Consider the following 25,069-nt stretch of genomic DNA (forward strand, 5'->3'; position numbering starts at 1 on the left):
CGCGTTCAAACAACACAGCGTCCCTTCCAAAGACACAAAAAATGCATTCCATAATTGGAGTATCTCCATACAAAATCAAAAATCTTACAGCTCTGATGAAAATAAAAAAACCAAATTTTCACGTACAAAATAAAAATAGACTTATTAAATGCATTTATGGCATTGATCATTGATGAGAGACAGAGACGAAGCTTTTCGGAAATTCAAGAGACTAAAAAGTGACATAGATTTCTTGCGGTACAAGCGACTAAGAAATATGACCACACAGACGATTAGAAATGCTAAGCTTAGACATGCTTACAGCCTCATTGAACCTGACATTAGAGCATCCGATATGTGGAGAAATGTTAGGTCAATGGGACTGGGACAATCTAAATCACAAATTGACAATACTATTTGTCTAGATGATTTAAACAGTTACTTCACATCCACCACTACCCACGCACCTGACGCCGCAACGAAACAACAGACTATTAATGAATTAATCTCTACACCCGCCCCAGCACGAGACAAGTTCTTCTTTTCCTACATAACACCTTCTGACGTAAAATCAGCACTAAAGCGCATCAAGTCAAAATCACAAGGAGTAGACAATATAAATATAGAACTTCTGAACAAAATTATGGACATAATTCTTCCGACACTAACCCATATATTCAATGCATCTATAATGACTTCACATTACCCAGACAAATGGAAAAAGGCTATTGTTCGTCCCCTTCCTAAAATTAAGTTACCTGTAACACCTAATGACTATAGACCAATTAGTATTCTTCCTGTTCTCTCAAAAGCTTTGGAAAGAATTGTGCACAAACAACTGACAGATTACCTCAATACTCACAATATTCTTGACCCTTACCAATCAGGCTTCAGAACGGGACACAGCACATCGACTGCACTGCTTAAAGTGACTGAGGATATACGTGAAGCTTTAGACAAAGGACAGATCACAATACTAACACTTTTAGACTACTCCAAAGCCTTCGACACTGTAGACGTTGACTTACTAATTGCAAAATTAAGAGTACTGCATTTTTCTGATAATGCGTTAGCGTGGATGAACTCCTATCTTCGTGAACGCCAACAGTGCGTGTCTATTAATAATCGTTATTCCACTTGGCGTACCACGAAGACTGGCGTACCACAAGGCTCTGTCCTAGGACCTTTACTATTTTCTATTTATATTAATGATATTTCTTCTAATCTAACATCCTGCCGACACCATATTTATGCTGACGACATACAAATCTATCTGCATACTCGACCTAACTACATAAATGACGCCATAACTAAAGTTAATGATGACTTGAATTCTATATCCATATGGTCGAAAACCCACGGACTTAATTTAAATGCAAGTAAATCGCAGGCAATCTTAATAGAACATCAAAGATCGAAGTGTGACAAACAAAATTTGCCACCGATAATTGTAAATAATACTACTATTCCATACAGTATGACCGTGAAGAACCTTGGTATTTATATGGATTGTCACCTGGAATGGAATGAACAAGTGAATCACACTTCCAAAAAAATATTTTCCATTATTCACTCATTAAAGCGACTGAAGAACTTTCTTCCTGATAAATTAAAATTAATCCTTGTACAAACACTCGTGATGCCACACTTTGACTACTGCGATATTATATTAAGTAACCTAAATGCAAATTTGAGCAACAGGCTACAACGTGTGCATAATGCGTGCGTCCGTTATATTTGTAATATTCGTAAGTATGATCATGTTTCCCCGTCTTTCCAAACTCTGTCTTGGCTAAGGCTAAGTGATCGACGAGCTCTGCATTCCCTTGTTCTCTTGTTTCAAATTCTGCGCACCGCTACCCCAATATATTTGGCTTCTCGTTTTCAAAATTTATCCGCATATCATCAGCTAAGTACAAGATCTCATCATAACAATTTACTCATTATACCCTACCACAAGACATCTTTATATTCTTCATCCTATACAGTTTCAGTTGCTAGAAATTGGAACTCGCTTCCGAGTGATATAAGGGGTTGTTGGACAATAGCTTCATTTAGGTCGAAATTACATAAATTCTTACTTAACAGATGAATTGCTGATTAATATTTGTTACTTATAATGAAACTAACATCTGTCCATTCTTATTATTATTATCTTTAATTTCTCTAAATAGATTTACAAAACATCTAATGGCAATTACATTAATATTCTCATTATAGAAATAGAAATATATATATTCTCCCTGTAACATAGTCCTAGTAAGCTTATATTAAATTAATTTTCATCATTTTACTAGCTATCTCAAATATTAAATTAATTATAATTCATTGAATTAAATTAGCTCATAAATTAAGTTACTACTTTACCTTATAGATTTATCTAAATTTAAATAAATGTGTAGTGAAGATTATTGCTGGAGAACCTTTTAAGTGTAGTGAAAATATTTGTAATTTAAATTTATGTATTGTATTGATTAAGGCTGGTTGAGTGGAAGAGAAGGCCTTATGGCCTTAACTCTGCCAGCGAAAATAAAACATTATTATTATGTTTATTATTATGTTCAATCTGATTTTTTTTTTTTTTTACTCTTTGTTTTATTTGTACTTGCATCAATCAACAGTTTTGGTATCACAACGTTAAATGATTACGTTGTACAATATTCGAATTATAGACCTACTCAATTGTATTATTTTGTTGTTATAAGATATATGTTAAAGTAATATGTGCAGATATAATGTCTATTAACTATTTAAAACTTTTTCATAATAGTTCACTGTTTTATTCAGTTGTTCTTTACATTCATTACAAGACACATTTAGAAAATGTCCCTTCCGTTACCTTTATGTCCCGTCTGTTACCCATTTTTAGACAGTTTCTCTCAATACACAATTCATATTACACAACGTTTGAATGCACCCATGAATAGCTGTGTACACTCGCAATATATGGTAATATTGCGGTATTTTTGTATTTCATAGCAGGACAGAGATTGTATGGAATTTGTGTTCGTTGTATATTCTGTGTCATTTTTATGTCCCGTCTGTTACCTTTCTTTAAACAGTTATAACTGTTGTCAAATATTTTATAATTTGCTTTTTCACAGAAATAATATCAGCTTATAACCTGATGCAGACATTCTGACTTTTATTTTGTATATTAAATAATTTCCGTACGAAATAAATGTATATATTATACTGAACAACTTGTATGATTGTCCCGTCCATTATCGTGGAATTACCCTACAGTTTTTGTCATTAACTTCATATTATTTGTTGTCATACAATAATTTATTTATTTAATTTATTTAACTAGCTAGCTAGCGAGTACAAATTAAAATTATGAAACAAAATGTTTCTAGCCAGTACCGTAAGAGCCAGGCTCGTGTACGGTGTGATCTTAGCCAATAATATAACATAAAATTTACAAGGACAGTTTACTAAATACAGTAATTAAACTTAATTCAAACCAATAAATAACACACAAGAGCAAAAAAAGAGAGAAAGAGAGAAAACATATTTAATATGAATTGACAATCAGACAGAAGCCAGTGATATTCAATAAAAACATGAATATAGTCGACAGAAATAAAAGGTAAAAAAATCACACATTTGTTAATATTATATATCATGAATAATTTTATAAATTCCTTTTTTAAAAGCTCCAATTTTTAAATATTTCAAATTTGGAAAATGGTTTGTAATTTTATTATAAAGTCTTGGGCCGAAGCTAGTACCATGTTTAAGAGCTGCACTTGTGTGACATTTAGGCTCAATTAATGGGAAAGTAGACTTTTGTCTACGGGTACGATATTCATGTCGATTAGATTTATGTTTTTTATTTGATTTCTGTGGTTAGTAAGTTAGTAAACTATATTTATAAATTTCTTCAATAGTTAATACTTTAAAATCTGTGTAAATTAAATTTGTTGGGTAATCCATATTTTTGATTAGATAAATTTTTATTAATCTTCTGTGTAATAAAATTAATGGATTAAGTACAAATGATGCTACTCCACCCCAATTTATTATACCATATTGTATTAATAATTGTACTAAAGCTAAAAATGTTATTCTCAGTGCCTCCTTAGTGATAAAATTTCGAAGTATTATGAATTTAAAAATTGTGTTTCTTATAATTGTACACATACAATCAATTTGTTTATCCCAACGTAAATGCTGATCTATAATAATTCCTAAATATTTGACTTGTGTGGAAGGTGTTAGATTTGGGCAATTACAATAATTATTTGTTAATTCATTACATGAAATATTATGTATTACTATTGGTAATTATAATATAATAAATAAAATTGTGAAGTTACACTGATAAAATGTCAAATTAATTAAAATCGCGAATTACTCTTTGTTAAAATATAAGAATATATAACTTTAATGAATCACAACCCACAATCATTAATTTAGACTCTTAGAATCCCGCGCCATAGCGTCGTGGTCTAATACATTATGCATGAGACTCGCGTTACAGAATGCGCGCTGGTTCCAGTCCTCTTAGAGAATGAATTTTCTTATGAAACTGCTTAATTGTAAATGGTTCTCTCTCAAATTACCTGGCCATCCGCAAAAAGGAGAGCAATACTTCCGTGTATTTCGAACTTATTTGTTAAAAACAATTATAATTCTCTGATGACTGAATAAACGTGGAAATAGTGGACGATGAAAGGCACCCTTATCGAACTCCGGGGTTTATTAAAGTAATATTTTCAGATGGCTTTCCGCCAGTTTGTATTTTTGCAATATTGTAGTACTGCAGTAACTTTTATCATAATCAGATTTATCTTCATATTCATTTTTAACTTCCTTGTATTTTGTATAAATTGCTTTAATTTTATCACCATCATCAGAATACAATCTTTAATTTCATTAAAATCTTAGTTCATAATTCATACATAAATACGAAAACTAAAAAAAATCTTCATTCTTTATTAATAATAGTCGAACAATGTAACGGCAGTCATTTTATTTGATGTCAGCATATCTAAGGCAGCACTCGAATGATTCAAATTGGTTATATAATTGTCAACATGGGTTTTGTGGGGGCACTCATGTGAGAGTCAATTAGTAACTGTATATCAGGATTTAGCAAACGGAATAGATTCAAATAGCCAAGTAGATGCAGTGATTATTGACTTTTCACGCGCATTCAATGTAGTCCCACATGATATATTGTTGGTTAAACTACAATCAACGGGGGTTGACTTGAGAGTATTCCAGTGGATCAAGGAATTTTTAACTTGTCGCACTCAGAGATTATGGGTGGGGGTAGGGATTATCGAAATTACTTCCGGAGTGTCTTGGGGCCCCTTCCATTCCTGGCTTTTGTAAATGATATGCCAGTTAACATCTTGTCCAAGGTTCGCTTATTCGCGGATGATTGTATAGTATACAGGGAAATAAAAAGTTATGAAGATACTACTCTTCTTCAGAATTATCTCAATAGAATAAACGATTGGGCAATGGCCAACAAAATGAAAATAAATTCTCTAAAGAACAAAGCCGTTAGCTTTACAAGAAAAAGAAATAAAATAATCGCATCGTATGCGTTAGGGGGTGAAACCATTCCGGAAGTTAACAACTGTAAATACCTAGAATAACATTTAGCAGCGATCTCGGCTGGGGGGATCATGTTACTGACACAGCGGGAAAGGCATGGAGAGCGTTACACTTTGTGATGAGGGTATTAAGAAAAGACTCTGATAAAGCCAAAGAGATTTTATATAAATCACTAGTTCGTCCAGTAATGGAATTTAGTAATGCATGTTGGGATCCTTACAGATTAGAATATATAACATTGGAAAATATTAAAAAAAAACGGGCTATCAAGTGTTGTCGTAATAATTCACCATTAAAATGGGACACACTCACGGACAGGAGAACGTAAATTCGATTATGCGCAATGTTCAAAACATACAGAGGTGAGTTGCCCGGAGAGAATTAAAAAATAGGTTGCAGCCGCCAAATTACTCTTAAAGGAACGACTATTCACATAAATTGAGGGAAAGAAGGCAGACGACGGACACTGGAAAGGTTTCTTTTCTCAATCGTACTATCAGGGACTGGAATGCTTTACCTGCAGACTTACTAAAGGCTTTACCATTAACTAAAAATGTATTTAAAAATAGACTTAAGGACTTTAATTATAGACGGCAGTATATTATGCACATAATTCAAAGGGAGTAATTGATGTTTTGTTTTTTTGAAATGTTGTATCAGTGAAAAAGTGTGTTGTCAGTAAAGTGTGTTGTATCAATGAAGTGTGTTGTGTCAGTAAAGTGTGTTTGTGTCAGTGAAGGTTTATAGTTTATAGTGGTAGAGCAAAGTATTTGAACAGTGAAATGTTTTTTGAAGTGTTAGTGAAATCAGGATAGTATCAGTGAAATGTGTCGTAGTTCCAGTGCAGTGAGTGAGTTGACAGCAAAATGAGTGTACTGCTGAAAGGTACTTTTGCATGTATGAACATATGATACTCGTGGGGTTTACTTCGAACTTACAGTTAAGATACAAATTAGATTTACTTAAATGTTTTTTTTTAAGTGATCGTGTTTCATTTAATTTATGATGCCCCTTGTTAATATTATTATACCTACTATTGTTATTATTATTTATTATTATGGTTTATTATGTTTAGTATTAATTATTATTAGTATTATTAATTGTATTTATTATTAGTTGTGTTTATTATTAATTGTCATTATTGAGTGTAATCATTTACCACTGCCACCTAGTATTTACCCTTTTGCAGTGTGAATAAATACATACATACATACATTTTTTATTTTAGTTGGTTATTTAACGACGCTATATCAACTACTAGGTTATTTAGCGTCGATGAGATTGGTGATAGCGAGATGAGGCCGAGGAATCGCCATAGATTACCTTGCATTCACATTACGCTTGGGGAAAACCTCGGAAAAAACCCAACCAGGTAAACAGCCCAAGTGGGAATCGAACCCGCGCCCGAACGCAACTTCAGACCGGCAGGCAAGCGCCTTAACCGACTGAGCCACGCCGGTGGCTTTACATACATACATACATACGAGGCGCATCCAGAAAGTAAGTTTCCTGATTTTTTCCCTTGAAAGTAAACGTAATTAGCCGTGTCAATTGCGCATGCGTAACAGATCTATGACGTATCAATCATATGCCAGCAGGACAGGTCCCGCCTGGTGCCTGTAGCGTGGCAGCAGTGGTCCGAAATGGAAGCTCTTATTCCTTCTCCCGCCGCCTGCGAGGTTCGGTCGGTGATAAAGTTCTTTAATGCACAAAGCATTGCGCCAATTGAAATTCATCGGCAGCTCTGTCAGGTCTATGGGCAGAACATCATGAGTAAGCAGATAAGCAGATGGTGCGTCGCTGGTGTAGGCAGTTTTCCGAAGGTCGTCAAAGTGTCCATGATGAAGAGCGCAGTGGGCGACCGTCCCTCATCAATGATGATCGTGATTTTCCGCAGATATCGCGATCCTTGTTGCATGAGATTGTCACTAAGCACCTGCTGTTCAAAAAAGTGTGTGCCAGGTGGGTGCCGAAAAACCTGACACACGAACACAAAATGCAACGTTTGGGAGCAGCACTGACATTTCTGCAACGGTATCACGATGACGGCGACGAGTTCCTCGACAGGATCGCCAACCCGGAAACCAAGCAGCAGTCAATGCATTGGCGTCATAGTGGATCTCCGGTCAGGACGAAATTCAAACAGACGCTGTCGGTACGGAAAGTGATGTGCACGGTGTTCTGGGACAGGAAGGGCATTCTGCTCATTGACTTCCTTCCAAGAGGTGAAACAGTGAACGCTGACCGTTACTGTGAAGCACTGCGAAAATTTCGACGTGCCATTCAAAACAAGAGGCGTGGAATGCTTACTGCAGGTGTTGTACTCCTCCATGACAATGCTCGTCCACATACGGCTCGGCGCACAGCATCTGTTTTGACGGAATTTGGCTGGGAGTTGTTTCATCATCCACCCTATAGTCCTGATCTTGCTCCCAGCGATTTTCACGTTTTCTTGCACCTCAAGAAATTCCTGTCCTCCGATAAGCGTTTTGGCAACGACGAAGAGCTGAAGACGTCTGTCACACGCTGGTTCCATTCACAGGCGGCAGAGTTCTACGACAGAGGGATACAAAAGTTGATCCCAAGATACGACAAGTGTCTCAATTCTGATGGTGGCTATGTTGAAAAATAGCTGAAACGTTGCTGTACCTGTTGCCAATAAATGTTTTCCTGAAAGTGTGTGTTCTTAAAAAAAAATAGGGAAACTTACTTTCTGGATGCATACATACATACATACGTACGTATGTACATACATACATACATACGTACGTACATACATACATATATACATACATATATACATACATACAATCATACATACATAGAAACAAACAAAATATGAAGATTGGTATTCCAAGAAAAATGTAGAAATATTTGGAATTTATTGATATTTATAATAAATAAAATCAATTCTATTTTATTTTAGTTTATGTATGTTTCACAGCAGTTTCATTACCTAATTAGTTGCGTAATATAAGTATCATTACCTAACTTAGTTGCGTAATGAATATGTTTACAACATTTTTATTAGTGATGTAAAATACACATTACATAATCGAAGTGGATAAAGTAAAATCACTATTAACACTTTCACGAAGTGCATTTCTAATTGATTACAGGTTACGAGAACTCATCATCTACCTTTAACGTAATACACAGCACGATGGAGACAATTTTGAATAATGTGATAGAAGGAGACAAGAAACTTCTGAGATTCAGTAAATATGAAGAGTATCTGGATTCCCTTGTCGCACCTATGGATTTGTATTATCTCAGAAGCAGAGCTGAGGCACGAAACATCGCAGAACTGGGTTACAAGTACGGAGTACTTCATATTATATAAACATATAGTCTTTCATTTTAGTTCAAAAAGATATTATAGGCCTAGATCTAATCTTTTTAGGATACAAATGCAATAGACCCAGAAGGAAACTATCTCCATTATACAGGTATTGAGTTTAAACAAATGTTTCTTATATTTGTTCCGTAATGTTGAAGGAAGTAATCTTGCGGACGACATGATAATGGAATTTGTGTCATAAGACTATTACTTAAGACAATGAAGGAAGAATAAAAGGCAATACTCAATCTCTGTGGAAAAGAAATGATTTTCCTCTTCCCTTACCACCACCACCACCACCACCACCACCACCACCACCACCACCACCACCACTAATAAAAATAATAATAATGCATCTGAAGTATGATTAGTGGAATATGTAGCTAATCGAAGATTTATGCATTGGAGAGGGTACGGTACTGGCGACCCTACCCATTATCTCCTGGTCTAGTTGCCTCATGAGTGATGCCTTATTGGTGTTATTTATGAGGTTCAAACCATGTCTTCGAACAGTTGACTAAACAACAAAAACAACAATAATAATAACGATAATAATAATAATAATAATAATAATAATAATAAATGTAGGTCATTAACTGTCCTGAACAAAAATGGTTTACTCTCTTAGTAGACTACATATCTGCAGTGCCTGGGAAAAGTGACATAAGTCAGTTTCCACAAACCTTTTTTGATAATTTATTGACAACTTACACAAAGCAAAACCGCAGATCTATCAATGAACATGACAAAAACACAGCTGATGACAAACAGACAAGAAATCCCCATCTGAATTGACGGAACAACGCTACCATATGCAACGAAATACACATACCTAGGCCAACTAATTTCCTTTAAAGACAAGACTGGAAAAGAAATAAGAAGAATAATATCCTTAGCTTGGAAATCCTTCTGGTCCTTCCAGTTCATACTCCTGGACAAGACAATCAGCAGAAGTACTACAAACCTGCGTCTACCCAACAGTACTTTATGGATGCCAAACATCGTCGACAACAAACAGACAGATGAATGCGCTAGAAATATGCCAAAGGAAAATGGAACGAAAGATATTGGGAATAACTATGAGAGACAGAATTTCCAATAAGTCGCTGTCCCAAATGGCATCAACAACAAACGTCACACAAAGAGCAAACAAATTGAAGTGGAAGTGGGGAGGCCACATCGCGCGGATGAAAGACGAAAGATGGACATACAGAGCCACCATGTGGAACCCGCGCACAGGAGACCGGCACAGAGGCAGACCAAGGAAGAGGTGGGCAGACTTCTACACAACACAAGCAGGCCAGCAATGGTCCAGAATAGCAAGAAGCAGGGGAACCTGGAGAACAATTGGAAGTCGACTACAAATGAAGATAGTGCCAGCCACAAACAACATCCCAAGTTGACTCAGTGAAAGTGCATTCAATATAATAAAAGTGTTAGTGAAATCAAATTAATCAAAGTGACAGCGAAATCAACTCCAACCAGACAAAGAAACACTAGACACAACCTAACGCGGAGTAACTCACCGCGTTAGTGAAACAGAGCTACCCTCTAGCAGGAGGCCTTTGCCCTTCAAGGGACACATTAGGCTATTATTATTATTATTATTAATATTATTATTATTATTATTATTATTATTATTATTTATTATTATTATTATTATTACACTGGTTTATGTCGATTTGATTTTTTCTGTATGAATTACAAACGTGGATAAATTATTAGACTAAATTAATTATATGTGCAACGAAGCTGTATTTATCGGTAGAAATAATGAACAAAAATGTATTTTGCACAGAAATAATGACAGAAAATTGAGTCTTGAGGTTACTAATATTTTGTGAACATTCTCTTCTTTTTTATTAACACGTTGATTTTGTCAGGGATGCTGGAAACCAAAGTTTGACACTTTCTCTGAATATCAACATCATTTAGCCAGATATCAGACAGTGCTTAAATGAGTCCATGTTTTGTTGTAAGCCTCTTTTTGTTCACTTTCTTCTTCAGAATAGATCACAGATTTTCAATTTCGTTCATGTCCGGTCTTCTTGTGGGCCATGGGAGAACAGACTGTTGAATATCTTCTGCAGTGTATAACTAAAACACCAGTAGTACCAACATAGCCAAAAAAATACACTTAATCATTGGAAAAATATACCAGAAGATGTAAACAATCATATTTACAAAAATAGAGACTGTGTGAATTATACTGATGGTTGATATGACAAATTATATTATGTTTCCAAGAAAAACGTTTTAGTCTAATAATTTGTCCACGTCTGTATTGTAATGGGAGAAATGCTTATGTCTCTTTTTCCAAGCGAGCAGCTGTTCCGTAAGTTGTCAATAAATTATCAAAAAAGGTTTGTGGAAACTGACTTATGTCACTTTTCCCAGGCACTGCAGATATACAAAGTATGATTTCAAAATGTTATGGATATGTAGGTAAGTTTTCAGATTGATCTGAATAAGGGGGGGGGGAGCAACGGTGAATTGTTCAATGGTTGAGCTAATTGCTAATTTCCATTGCTAATTTTCAAAATTGTAACACAACGTTTCGAAGAGTGGATCTCTCTTCGTCGTCAGGTGAAAACCTACTGTGACAGTAGTCGATCAGTCAGACAGGCTAGCTGCTTGTAACGATCCCCACAGTAGGTTTTCACCTGACGACGAAGAGAGATCCACTCTTCGAAACGTTATGCTACAATTTTTTAAAACTAGCAATGGAAAAAGTCCAAACAGTTCAACCTTTCAAGTTTTATACCGCTCATATAGCTCAACTAAAATATGCTTGTAAATGGAATTAATCTGTTTAGTATGTATTGTACTATATTTTTGTATAGGTAGCTTAGCTGTTAAATAAAATTATATATGCTGTAAAGTGAATAGTAGTCTGTATAGCTCAACCGATGAATTGTTTATGTTTATAAATCGAATTAATCTACTTGATATGAATTGTACAATTCTGTATAGCTTAACAAAAGTATGCTTGTAAATTGAATTAATCTGTTTACTAAGTATTATAGCTATATTTTTGTGTAGCTTGGCTGATGAATTGTATAGGCTTTAAATTGAATAGTAATTTGTATAACTCAACTGTTGAATTGTGTATATGCTTGTAATTTGAAGTAATTTGCATTACGTATATCAATTTTTGTATATCTCAACTAATTGAATTGTTTATGCTTTTAAATTTAATTAACTTACTTACTCAACCAAGCTCATCAGGTTGATCATGAAAAGAGGGTCATATATAAACCTTGTATTCCCTACCTTAGTGCCAAGTATAATATCCCTCTCTTTAATTGGTCAGTAACAGGTTCATTTTTTAATGCTAGGGGTTCTTTATTAAAATTTACATATACTTACTTACTGGCTTTTAAGGAACCCGGAGGTTCATTGCCATAAGCCCGCCATTGGTCCCTATCCCGAACAAGATTAATCCAGTCTCTATCATCATATCCCACCTCCCTCAAATCCATTTTAATATTATCTTCCCATCTACGTCTTGGCCTCCTTAAAGGTCTTTTTCCCTCCGGCCTCCCAACTAACACTCTATATGCATTTCTGGATTCGCCCATACGTGCTACATGCCCTGCCCATCTCAAATGTCTGGATTTAATGTTCCTAATTATGTCAGGTGAAGAATACAATGCGTGCAGTTCTGTGTTATGTAACTTTCTCCATTCTCCTGTAACTTCATCCCTCTTAGCCCCAAATATTTTTCTAAGCACCTTATTCTCAAACACCCTTAACCTATGTTCCTCTCTCAAAGTGAGAGTCCAAGTTTCACAACCATAAAGAACAACCGGTAATATAACTGTTTTATAAATTCTAACTTTCAGATTTTTTGACAACAGACTGGATGATAAAAGCTTCTCAACCGAATAATAACAGGCATTTCCCATATTTATCCTGTGTTTAATTTCCTCCCGAGTATCATTTATATTTTTTACTGGTGCTCCCAGATATTTGAATTTTTCCACCTCTTCAAAGGATAAATTTCCAATTTTTATATTTCCATTTCGTACAATATTCTCGTCACGATTAAAATTTACATATAATTTTCTAAAACAATCATCTACATCACCTTCTGAAATTAAAAAATCATCTCGAAAATTCTTAAAGATTCCCTGCAGATTATGCAATTTCATTTATACCACTCAGAATGTCTTAATTAAGGATATGCTAATTTAAAATGAAATTTTTTATTTATAAGTTTAATTTTAATGTTATTTTGAAAAGTTATATTTTATAATTGATACCAACAGTACTTAATTATTAAACTTTATTTTTATAACAATATGCATATTTAATTCATTATATTTATCTATTAATTTCCGGATTCTTAATTAAGGCCGGACGATTTATTTTTCTTTAAATCTCTCTCTTTATATTTTACAGCTCAACTGATAAATAATTGTTCAGGTTTGTAAATTTAATCATCTGATTGCTATGTACTGTATATTTTCCGTGGAGCCACGAACGTAGCTCAGTCGGCAGATCGCTAACCTGCTGATCCGTAGTTACGCTCGGGCTTGAGTTAGATCCCCGTTTGGTCTGATTACCTGGTTGGATTTTTTTCAGAGGTTTTCCCCAACTATTAGGCAAATGCCAAGTAATCTATGACGAATTTTCGGCTTCACCTCATTTTGTCTCGCCAGAAAATTGTAATCTTTTAAAATTTTGACTTGTTCCACATCTTAAAACTTCAATGCTAATGTAAGATCTATGGAATACAATAAATGAAATTAAATTAAATGAAAAAAGTTGCTTTTAGCATGAGAATTTGTATAGTTGTCTGCCTTTCATTTCATAATCAGCCCTTATTCTAAAATAATGAACAAACTTTGTCCATATCAGTATACAACAAATATTTCAACAGAGTACGTTGCATAATATAGCTCCATAGGCGCATCTAAATGACCTACATTTTAGAGATATAGTGCAGCTCTAAGGAGAAGAATTTATGAAGGTTATATTTTTCATTTTACCTAAAATGTCTATAACCTATTTGACAAACAAGGAAACAAAAATTGTAACTTTTGAAATAAATGTTTAGAATGATGTCATTTGTGGTACCATGTAAGCAGAAGTGTAAGATGAACTTGGTGCTTCTTTGTATTTCACACGGTCTGTCATGCTCCATTCTCTACTACTAAATGTAATGTGGCTTTAGATTTCCACATTGCTTTCTCCCTCATGTGGTAACTGTTTAATTGCGTACAATTTCGGATTTTTCCCTTGAAAATTGTTCACCGGACCGGTTGAAAACGAAGTATTAGAAGCACAACCCGCTGCCGTCATCCAGACTGTTGTGAGCTTGAAACACTTGGACACGTGCTTGGAAAATGCCCTAAAGGCAAGCTGCTGATCAATGCTAGACATTATCATGTACGACATGCTTTGGCGACATCGTTAAAAACTTTAAATTGGGAGATTCATGAGGAAGTACATTGTGTACCATCAGATGGTTCTTTTAGACGGGCAGATATTATTGCTATTAACGGACGCTTAAAACGGGCTCTTGTTCTTGACCCTACTATCCGTTTCGAAAGGAACCTAAATCAGGCCACCGAAGTTGATATTGAGAGAAGTCTATGTATGAACCTTGTCTGCCGTATCTTTCTGAAAAGTACAACGTCCCTCTTAAACAATGGTCTGTCATTGGTTTGCTGTTTGGCAGTAGAGGTTCTATTACAAAATTCACATGGAATTATCTTAAGGAACTTCACATTCCTTTTGATTATGTAATGTCTGTCCTTATAAATATTATCAAGGATTCTCTTCAAATATTACATCATCATCTCTATTTCAATTAATCCTCTTATATTTGCCTTAAACAATTATAACTTTCTTTTTTCTCTAATGTATCACATCACATTATATTGAACATGTTTATTGTATTCAGGACCCTTGTGGTCACTCAAATTCTTTGAGCTGATGTGTATAATTTAGAAAAAAATATATTAGTATTAGCATGGACGGGCAACTCGTGCTCCCAAAGTGCTAAAAAACCTTGAAAGAGAGAAAGGCAGACGGAGCCAGCCGCAGCAGTTACAAGTTGTTTGTAGTTTCGCTGCAAAAGCCACGGTGCGCTCTGGCGGCTCATGCAGGTGATCGTGATATCTATTCCATGATTTGAATTTCAGAATGACGCATGGTACAGTAATTATAGTAATTTTAGACAGACTATACCTGAACACATAACAAAATAATATTATTTTCTAGCTTTGTAAATTAGTTTAGTACTGGAAACACAAACTGAATACAACCTTTTCAAGATACAACAAATATAGCTGCAACACTTATTTATTATTACACTATTTGTTAATATTTCTTATTATAGATCTTATTTGAAACGTAGAACGATAGAATTTACATGTCTTTATACATGATATAGTATTACTCTGTCCTCTGTATTCGCAAACAATAACAAATTCAAGGAAGTATTTTTTACATGTCAGGCAGATGAAATAAGCTTCCTTCTGAGCTCTTTCTTTACTTTGAGAACTTTTACACTTCTTTCTTGTATTAAACTCTGCCTCAAGCACATACAGTATATATGGAAGCAAAGGGTATATTTGGAAATTCTGACTTAGGCAACATTACGAACAGTTCGATTCCTGATTTTGCTGGAATCTGAGGGGCATGCTGTTCTGTAGATTTATTAATTCAAACTGTAAATTTTCAGGATTTTCTATCGACGTAAGCCAATAATATTTCAGAAAAATTTCGATTCCTTGTCAATTGTCACTGTTTCTCCAAACTTAGCAGTGAATTCTGCTGTAGGTCTTGAAGTAGGGTCTTATATTTGACAAGAAGATTTTCTTATCACTCTTCAAGATAGTTTATAGTCAAAGAAAGTGACGTTGGCTATGTTCTACATGATACTGCCACATTTCAAATTTATCCATAAATGTTCTTAGCTAGTCGATTATATGTCTTGCAATTCAGTAACTCGCACAACTTGCTAATGATATTTGATATCAGTCTCACCTTGTTGATATCCCATTTTTACCTTTAGCTGTTCTAAAGCATATGCAGACATTATTTCTTTACTAAAACCTTCACTGTTTATTTGTAACATAAAATGTCATGCGTAAGAAAGTGTAATAGAATACAAGCTTTACCTCTCTTCTTAATAAAAAAATTATCTTTTTACTCGTAACTAAAGGGAAATGATCTGGGAACTTGTGTCTTGAAAGAACCGCACACAGACAGTACAGCTAGTACAGAGTTCGTTCTACCTGCACTGAGATTGTGTTGACACTTTGAGAGCACGAGTTGCCCACCCGTGAGTATTAGTATTAGTATTTATTTATTTAACCTGGTAGAGATAAGGCCGTCAGGCAGGGGGCAAGTAAGATAAGTTGCCAACTGGCTTGGAGCTCACATAAATTCTTCCTCACAGCCACAAATTTCCTTACAAGGACATGAAATCGCGTACCTTTTATGAATTCCTTCTCCCATTTCCACTTCTTTCATTGCGTCATTCCACACCGCCTGTCTCGGCCGTTATCTAATATACACTCTACAGTAATTATCCAGCATGTGGATACGAGTTAAATATTATAAGTATTATTTGGTTTTTGCAGAATGCATGTAATTAAAATATTTAAATATTTATATACTTAATGCTGTAGTCTCGTGAAGTTTTAGTTACTATGCTTGCTATTAGATTGGAAGTTTACAAGTTTAAACCGAGCCGTGGGTGGTTGCATTATTAAGAGCGATATAAATTCTAAGCGTGTCTCCTATGCGAAGATAAATAAAACTAGCGGACCCATTTCGTAGACTAACGTCAAGTAATAGAACCCTGGCGCGGGAAAGAGAGAACCAAGCTAAATTCAGCGGCTGTTTCCTGTCTCCTTCGTGTCAACATGGTAATTATGTTCATTTTCTTCTTGCTATACATCATATTATCTAGACCTTATAACACCCTCGACTCACAATATATAATGCTTATGTTACGCCGAAATCTTGAAAATGCCCATTTCAAGTAATGGGCAAAATTTTGCTTTTTCATGGATACTGCAACTTCAATGCAGACTTTATGAAATAGGCTGATTTATTGCTGAATTTATGAATTCGGAATTATTGTTCTTACCCATTATATGAAATAAGCAACTGTATGACTGGCACAGAGTCTCGCTCTACTGGCTGTTCATTTCAAAGTGTGTCATGACGTCACTGTTGTTGGGTCACCGATTTGAAGCGAGTTTCAGCTTATATGTTAGAGAAGTTGCCTTTCATTTAAGGCGTTCTTCAATCTGAACTTGCGAACGGTTACGGTAAAACTTGAACGTCGTAGCAACAGATGGCGGTCTGTACGGTCTGTGTGCTACCATAACCTCTTTCGAACTGTATTTTGCGGGGCCAAGTCGTACGCAGGGTATTTGTTATCATCGGTTGCGAACGGTAACATTCCACAACACAAATCAAATGCTCCGTGTCTATGTTGACCGTCGAAGTTAATGTCAACAAATACGTAAGAAATCGTCTTAACCCTCTCCCCATATCCCGACAGTACGTATTTCCAAACAGTTCACATTCCTGCCACTACCGGCGTTACCGTACGTATCGGTACGTACTCTTCAGAATGAACGCCGTACTTGCTAGGCAACTTTTCTGCCTCATAGGTTATACACCTCTGCGGAAGTGTAGGAAGATTGAATTCTCTAGGTTCATCGGCTAGCCACATGATGGCATACAGCGAGCCATGACACACTTTGAACTGAACACCCAGTAGAGCAGGGGTCATCAGCTCGAAGCTCTATGGAGCGAGGACTACCAGTTACGTTGCTCTGATTCCGCGCTGTTCAGAGAGCGGAGAAGTGGTTTCAGCAATGCCGTGTCGTAATTTGACACTTTCGCAAAATATGACGCTGGTAGGACAAACTGATTTTTTACATATTATTATTATTATTATTATTATTATTATTATTATTATTATTATTATTGATAATATTATTAGACTTACTGTTATTGTTGTTATCGTTACAGTAGTATTAGTGCTAGCGATATTTTATTACACAATTTTAATGTAATGACAGAATCATCTTTATAGTGGCAGTACGGTACATCTAATATATTATAACAAGAATTCTTTTGCAACAGTTTTCTGTATTATTATTATTATTATTATTATTATTATTATTATTATTATTATTATTATTTTATTATTATTAGTGATATACTGTTATTGTTGTTTTAATCAGTAGTATTAGTGCTGGTGACATTTTATTACATATTTTTAGGGTAATTAGATACAATCATCATTTCTACATTACCGGTACAAGTACATATAGGTATTTTATGACAAGAATTCTTTTGTAGAAATATTATTATTATTATTATTATTATTATTATTATTATTATTATTATTATTATTATTATTATTATTATTACAAATGAAGTGATGGGACACGTATGAAAGTGTTGCTTTTTTTCCTTTTCTGAAAATAATATTTAATGAAACTATTGATACTAGAAGTAAAAATTCCTTCACAAACTCTCCTTTACTGAAGGGCCATAAATTACGTCTAATAAACAATGTCAGATTAGTGTAAATCTGAGAGATCGTGTAAATTTATTATTATTATTATTATTATTATTATTATTTACCTGACATAATCATTCATTCATTCATTCATTCATTCATTCATTCATTCATTCATTCATTCATTCATTCATTCATTCATTCATTCATTCATTTATTTTATTCCATAGATCCTACATGAGCAATGAAGCTTTAAGATGTGGAACAAGTCAAAATTTTACAATATTACAATTACAGTTTTTACAAATTTTTGTAGTTTTACAATTTAGTAATTTTCTACAATTTTTACAATTTTTTACAATATTTTGGCGAGATGTAGTGAGATGAGATGAGGTCTGAGGATTCGCCAAAATATTATTCGGCATTTGCCTTTTGGTTTGGGGAAAACCTCGGAAAAACCCAACCAGGTAATCAAATCAAAGGGGGGTAATCTAATCAAAGGAGTTGATGCCAAGGACTCGACATAGACCATCCGGCTTCAGTCCCACGACTGTGGAAAACCTCGGAAGAAACCAAAGACCAAAGGGGGATCCAACCCAAGCCCGAACGCAGCTCCGGATCAGCATCCCAGCGAGTCTGCCGACTGAGCTACATCGATGGCTCTACTAAAAGTATACAATACATAGCCAATCAGATTATTAAATTTACAAACACAAACGATCATTCATCAGTTGAGCTATAGGTATAATACAAAACAAGTAAGTTAATTAACTTTAAGGCATAAACAATTCAACCAGTTGTGATACACAGAAATTGATAATACATATCATGCAAACTACTTCAAATTACAAACACAAACAATTTATCAATAGAGCTATATAGATTACTATTCAATTTAAAGCATATACAATTCATCGGCCAAAACTATACAAATATATACAATACAAAGTAGCATACTTTCATTAAGCTATACAACTTAGTGCAATTAATATCAAGTAGATTAGTTAATTAGGAACATTATATCCAGACGTTTGAGATGTGCAGGGCATGTAGCACATATGGGCTAATCCAGAAATTCTTATGGAGTTGTCAGTTGGGAGGCCGGAGGGAAAAAGCTCTTCGGGGAGGCCGAGACGTAAATGGGAGGATAATATTAAAATGGATATGATGGTAGAGACTGGATTAATCTTGTACAGGATAGGGACCGATGGCGAGCTTATTTGAGGGCGGCAATGAACCTGCGAGTTTCTTAAAAGCCGTAAGTAAGTATTATTATTATTATTATTATTATTATTATTATTATTATTATTATTATTATTATTGTCATTATTATTATTATTATTATTATTATTATTACAATAGAGGCTAAATAATAGCAGTGTTATTTTGCTGATGTAATTTTTTTGCGTCAATTTTAATTAACGTTAAGTAGGGGTTGATATAGGACAACAAGCTCTATTCAATCAACTTCCAAATTACAATTCACAGACCGTTGTTTTGAAGAAAATGTCTTCCAGTCTTTATGTTAGGAACACTTAACGCAAATTTATTATCTGTCGTACATAGCGTAGTGAAATATGTAGATTTAAAACACAAAATGTCAAATGCAAATCAGCACGGATGCACAACTACGAGAACAATGAATTCAAGTGCGTCATATAAATACGAGTAGAATATGAGCGCTGAATATGGACTAGAGTGGTGCAGTTGTTCACAGCTCAAATTGATACAGAGTGTTAAATCTCAGTAGCATTTGCTTCAATTAAATTTTAAGCTTCAATGTTTTCTGATAGGACAATGTCGTTAAGATGAAATCTTCCTTATGTTAAACTCATTCGAAATATTAATGAAGATGAGTAGTTTCATGAGATTCTTTATAATTTGTGTTCAGTAAGAGCGCAATATTTTTCACTTCTCTGGGCTAGAGAAAAGTAGATATTGTGTTTCTAATTTAAGATCTTACTGTTGCTCATAACAGAAACGAATGTTGTTAATTGACTGTCCATCAAACAGGAAAGTATTAAAATTACTACTGCATTAGCTAGTTATCACTTATATTCAGAATAAGTGATGGCATTTATGCCCCATAATCACTTCCTGAAACAAGGACACAGTTCTTTTTACCCTTGGTTAGAATGTCTACCCTTCCTCACCCTGTCTTTAGGGTCCTTCGGCCCATATTTCATTAGAGTTACTTCATAGCTAATTGACTGTACTCCTGAATTGAAGGGTTCAGAGCCATAGTGGGGCAAGCGCCATTTATTAAAAACGGAGAAAGCAAGGGTTAAAGTTAAGTGAATACCATAGTTTAATGAAGATTGACATATCATTTAGTTTTAATGTGCACACTTTATATTACTTACTATATGTTTCATTAAATTATGATATTCACTTAATTTTAACCCTTGTTTTCTCCGTTCTTAATATATGGCGCTTGGCCCACTATGGCTCTGAACCTTTCAATTCAGACAGCTTATCCTACCTATAGTTTTCCGTTGTTTTTCTTAAGACTCTAAGACAAAAATTGGGAACAGTCCTAAAAGAAATGGGTAACAGACCTGCATATTTCCCGTAATAAATTTTAGCATTTACCAAATTAGAACCTTCTTGGTGTTTGAGTGCGTCTCGGCGAGCTTACTGAATGGGTACACCCATAGTATCCTAGTATAAAGACTCTAATCCCTTGTGTAGCGATGATAGTGACAGCCTCTTTTACCACTCGCTATACTCAGGCATAGGCTAATGTAGTGAAGCACCATCCTGCATTAACCATTCTGTACTTTCGCCTAGCAGGTTCAATTCCGGTATATCTTACGCCACACCTATGCAGAAATCTCCGATCGGTGGATAGGACGCAGAGGACCCAGAGAGTGGGATTCCAGATCGCCTGACCTCAATCCATCTGACTTTTGTTTCTAGAGTTATGTTAAGGGAAAAATACACGAAGTAAAGATTCGTGGCCTGCAGCATTATGAACGGGGATCGAGGAAAAGTGTCCTGAAATCACCGCCGAAATGCTACAGCGCATTATAAATAAAATGAAGTTCCGCCTGCAGACATGTTTTGTTTAAGAGGATCACATTGATCATATTTTATATTTTATGATTTAGCCTGTGATGCAGGACTTCTCAGACAATCTGTAGGCTAGATTATTCTGGTTACCAACGCTATTCATTGACTTACAGTTTATACCAAAAGTTTAAGGACACCCATTCAAAATAGATGTTTCACTCCTGTCCTTATACTTATGTGAAACCCCCTGATTTTTATACAGAGACCAAATGCTTGTGAAAAATTATTTTTTTATTGCGAACTCTTTCAAACTGTGGATTATATAACAACTTTCCTGTTATTAAAACTTTTTGAAACATTACATTTTTGTCGGAAAATAAGTAATTAGTCCAGAATGGATATACACCGTGTCCGAAATGAAACCTACCGATAAAGAAATGAACTGACTAGACATCTATAAAGTTACATATGGCCAGCTTGCTTGCACTAAAATGTAGAGAAACGCAACAAGTTTTTATGTCGTGAAATTGGCGCACCTGTTATTCCTATTGTTGTGTATACACAGATTGTTTTCCAAAATGGCTCCATTCACACCGCAAGAAAAAGTACTGTGCTGTTATTGGTTAGCAGAGTTTAAGTTTCCGGTTACAGTTCAGCGGACATTTCGTGAAAAATATGGCCGTCTAGCTCCTGATAGGCACACCATTGTTCAGTGGCACAAACATTTGCTAGAAAATTGAGACTTTCAGCGACATGGTGGCGGCAACGTTTCACGTGTGTGGCTATGTTAATCGCCACAATTGCAGGATCTGGGGTTCTGAGAATCCTCGTGTTATTTTTGAACATGAACGTAACTCTCCAAAGTTAAAAGCTTGGTGTGGATTAACCAGTTCATAAGTGATAGGATCTTTTTTCTTCATAGAGAACACAGTGAATGGTGCGGTATATCTCGATATGCTTGAAAATTTTGCGCTACCCCACATTCCAGAGAGGTTCACCTTCCAGCAAGACGGAGCTCCCCCTCATTATTGGGAACCAGTCGTTGAAACTTTGCAAAATCATTTCCCGGAACGATGGATTAGTCGTGGTGGTCCTATTGCATGGCCCCCACGATCTCCTGATCTTACACCATTGGACTTTTTTTTTGGGAATTCGTGAAAGACCGTGTCAACAACACCAGAGTGGATAACCTTCAAGTCTTACGTCAAAGAATTATCGACACAGTAAGATCTGTAACTCCGCAGGTGTTACACAATGCCTGGAGAGAGAAAGCATACAGGTTAGATGTGTGTCGTGCTACTAGAGGGGGACATGTTGAGATTTACTGATGGTGACATAAACTTGAGTTGATTAATATTTTCCCTAATTTGTTTTTGTGCGTCATAATTAAGGAATAAATTATTTAGTATCTTTATCGGTAGGTTTCATTTCGGACACGGTGTACTTATATCAATGAATTTTGGGATAGAGTTAGATATTATCTCAAATCATTCTTCCTCATTACAATGATCTGTCACTTCATGTCCATACTCACTGAATTTCGATCCATTTTCACTATTTTTTCTTCGAAGAAAAAATATAACCTTTTCATACTTGTAATCCTAAACTCCACAACTGTTTACTAAAACTGGAGGAAATAAAGTTGATTAACAAGTTTTTACCAAACTTCTAATGTTTTATATAAATGACAGTGGCAGTCTCTGGTCAATTTACCGCGAATTTCAAAATCAAGAGAATATTAGAAACTGGCAATTTTTTCCAAAATAATAGAAAGAAAAAATCTGCGTGAACAAGCTGTTACAAATTTTTTAAATAAAAAGTGATAATTGCACAAGAAGCATTTCAGATTTGTCTAAGTATATTTCAAAATTCATTGATATCAATAGAATCATTCTGGAGCAATTATTTTTTCCCACAAAAAATGTAACTTTTCAATACGTTTTCATTACACAAAAATTGTTTTTTAGTAGGTTATTTTACGACGCTTTATCAACAGCTTAGGTTATTTAGCGTCTGACAAAAATTGTTAATAATCCACAGTTTGAAAGATAGAAAAATTGGGTTTAAAGCAGAAACTTTATTTTTAACAAGAATTTGTTCCCCGTATAAGTATCAGGGGGTTTCACATAGCCTAAGTATAAAGTCAGGAGTGAAACATCACTTTTGAAGGGGTGTCCTTAAAATTTTGGTAGAAGCTGTATTTTCTTTAGTGTTCAAGCTCGCTTGTCGGAATTCATAGCGACAGCAATTTCTAACGAAAACTTATTTACATATTTACTTACTTACTTACTGGCTTTTAAGGAATCCGGAGGTTCATTGCCGCTCTCACATAAGCCCGCCATTGGTCCCTATCCTGAGCAAGATTAATCCATTCTCTATCATATCACACCTCCCTCAAATCCATTTCAATATTATCTTCCCATCTATGTCTCGGCCTCCCTAAAGGTCTTTTTCCCTCCGGCCTCCCAACTAACACTCTATATGCATTTCTGAATTCGCCCATACGTGCTACATGCCCTGCCCATCTCAAACGTCTGGATTTAATGTTCCTAATTATGTCAGGTTAAGAATACAATGCGTGCAGTTCTGTGTTGTGCAAATTTCTCCATTCTCCTGTAACTTCATCCCTCTTAGCCCCAAATATTTTCTTAAGCACCTTATTCACGAACACCCTTAACCTATGTTACTCTCTCAAAGTGAGAGTCCAAGTTTCACAGTCATAAAGAACAACCGGTAATATAACTGTTTTATAAATTCTTTGAGATTTTTGACAGCAGACTGGATGATAAAAGCTTCTCAACCGAATAATAATAGGCATTTCCCATATTTATTCTGTGTTTAATTTCCTCCCGAGTATCGTTTATATTTGTTACTGCTGCGCCAAGATCATTTACATATGTATAAACTTCTATTAAATTGATTTAAATTATGTAGAAGAAATTAAGAGTTATCTCAAACGCATATTATACATAAGTCGTCGCATAAAATTGCTTTCTTTTTCGATTAAGGTGAAACTGAATAACGCAGACGTTATGCGCATGCTTGTTTTCCAGAAGCACTGAAGAGACATTAACAAAGGAGCAGTTTTACACTCGTCTAAGTAACGTGACCGAGGCTACATCACCAACACGAAGGCCTTACAAGTTAGCAGGAGCTAACCTCCAGTCTGACGACCAGTTATTACAGGAACTGGCCCTTAGAGAGCGCCCCAATCGAGAGGGGCTTCTCGCGGTAATGACAGCAGCTTGCATTATTTTATTTTCCTCTCCTGTTAATATGCATAAAGATATACTTACTATTTCTAGTTACCAATGTATCGCATAACTTTCAGTGTGTTACGACCTGTTGTTTTATTACACAATGTAAACCAGCGGTCATCAGCACAGAGCACCCTCGGGCTAGCAAATATACTCGCGGATAAGACTGCACTATGGTGCATCCGTGCCTGCTGGCGGGTATATTCTCTCTCTTTCTCTCTCTCTCTCTCTCTCTCTCTCTCTCTGCCTGCTGCACGACTGGGCATATGATATTCCACCGAATACTCTTTACTCATTTCAGCGAGTGCTGACGACCACTGATCTAAACATAACACCAACAGGTGCATCTAGGAGTAAAGTAATTATTCCTAGTGAGGAAGTATATGTTGATGTGTAAACTGTAGAAGT

At 35.2% G+C, this 25,069-nt stretch overlaps 2 protein-coding genes across 3 annotated transcripts in view; one reads left to right on the plus strand and one right to left on the minus strand.

The window, feature by feature from the left end:
* Nos (Nitric oxide synthase) overlaps positions 1 to 25,069 on the minus strand; it is a 501,742-nt gene that overhangs the window by 272,704 nt on the left and 203,969 nt on the right. The gene's annotated exons all lie outside the window — the stretch shown is intronic.
* Positions 8,680 to 25,069, plus strand: part of LOC138716459 (cilia- and flagella-associated protein 299-like) — an 87,919-nt gene continuing 71,529 nt past the window's right edge. The window contains exons 1-2 of the mRNA XM_069849572.1: positions 8,680 to 8,868; positions 24,458 to 24,635. Of these exons, the coding sequence (XP_069705673.1) occupies positions 8,714 to 8,868; positions 24,458 to 24,635 (333 nt within the window). The 5' untranslated portion in view covers positions 8,680 to 8,713. The remainder of the gene's footprint in view (positions 8,869 to 24,457; positions 24,636 to 25,069) is intronic.

The sequence above is a fragment of the Periplaneta americana genome, chromosome 16, assembly GCF_040183065.1.
Source record: "Periplaneta americana isolate PAMFEO1 chromosome 16, P.americana_PAMFEO1_priV1, whole genome shotgun sequence".
Lineage (NCBI taxonomy): Eukaryota > Metazoa > Arthropoda > Insecta > Blattodea > Blattidae > Periplaneta > Periplaneta americana.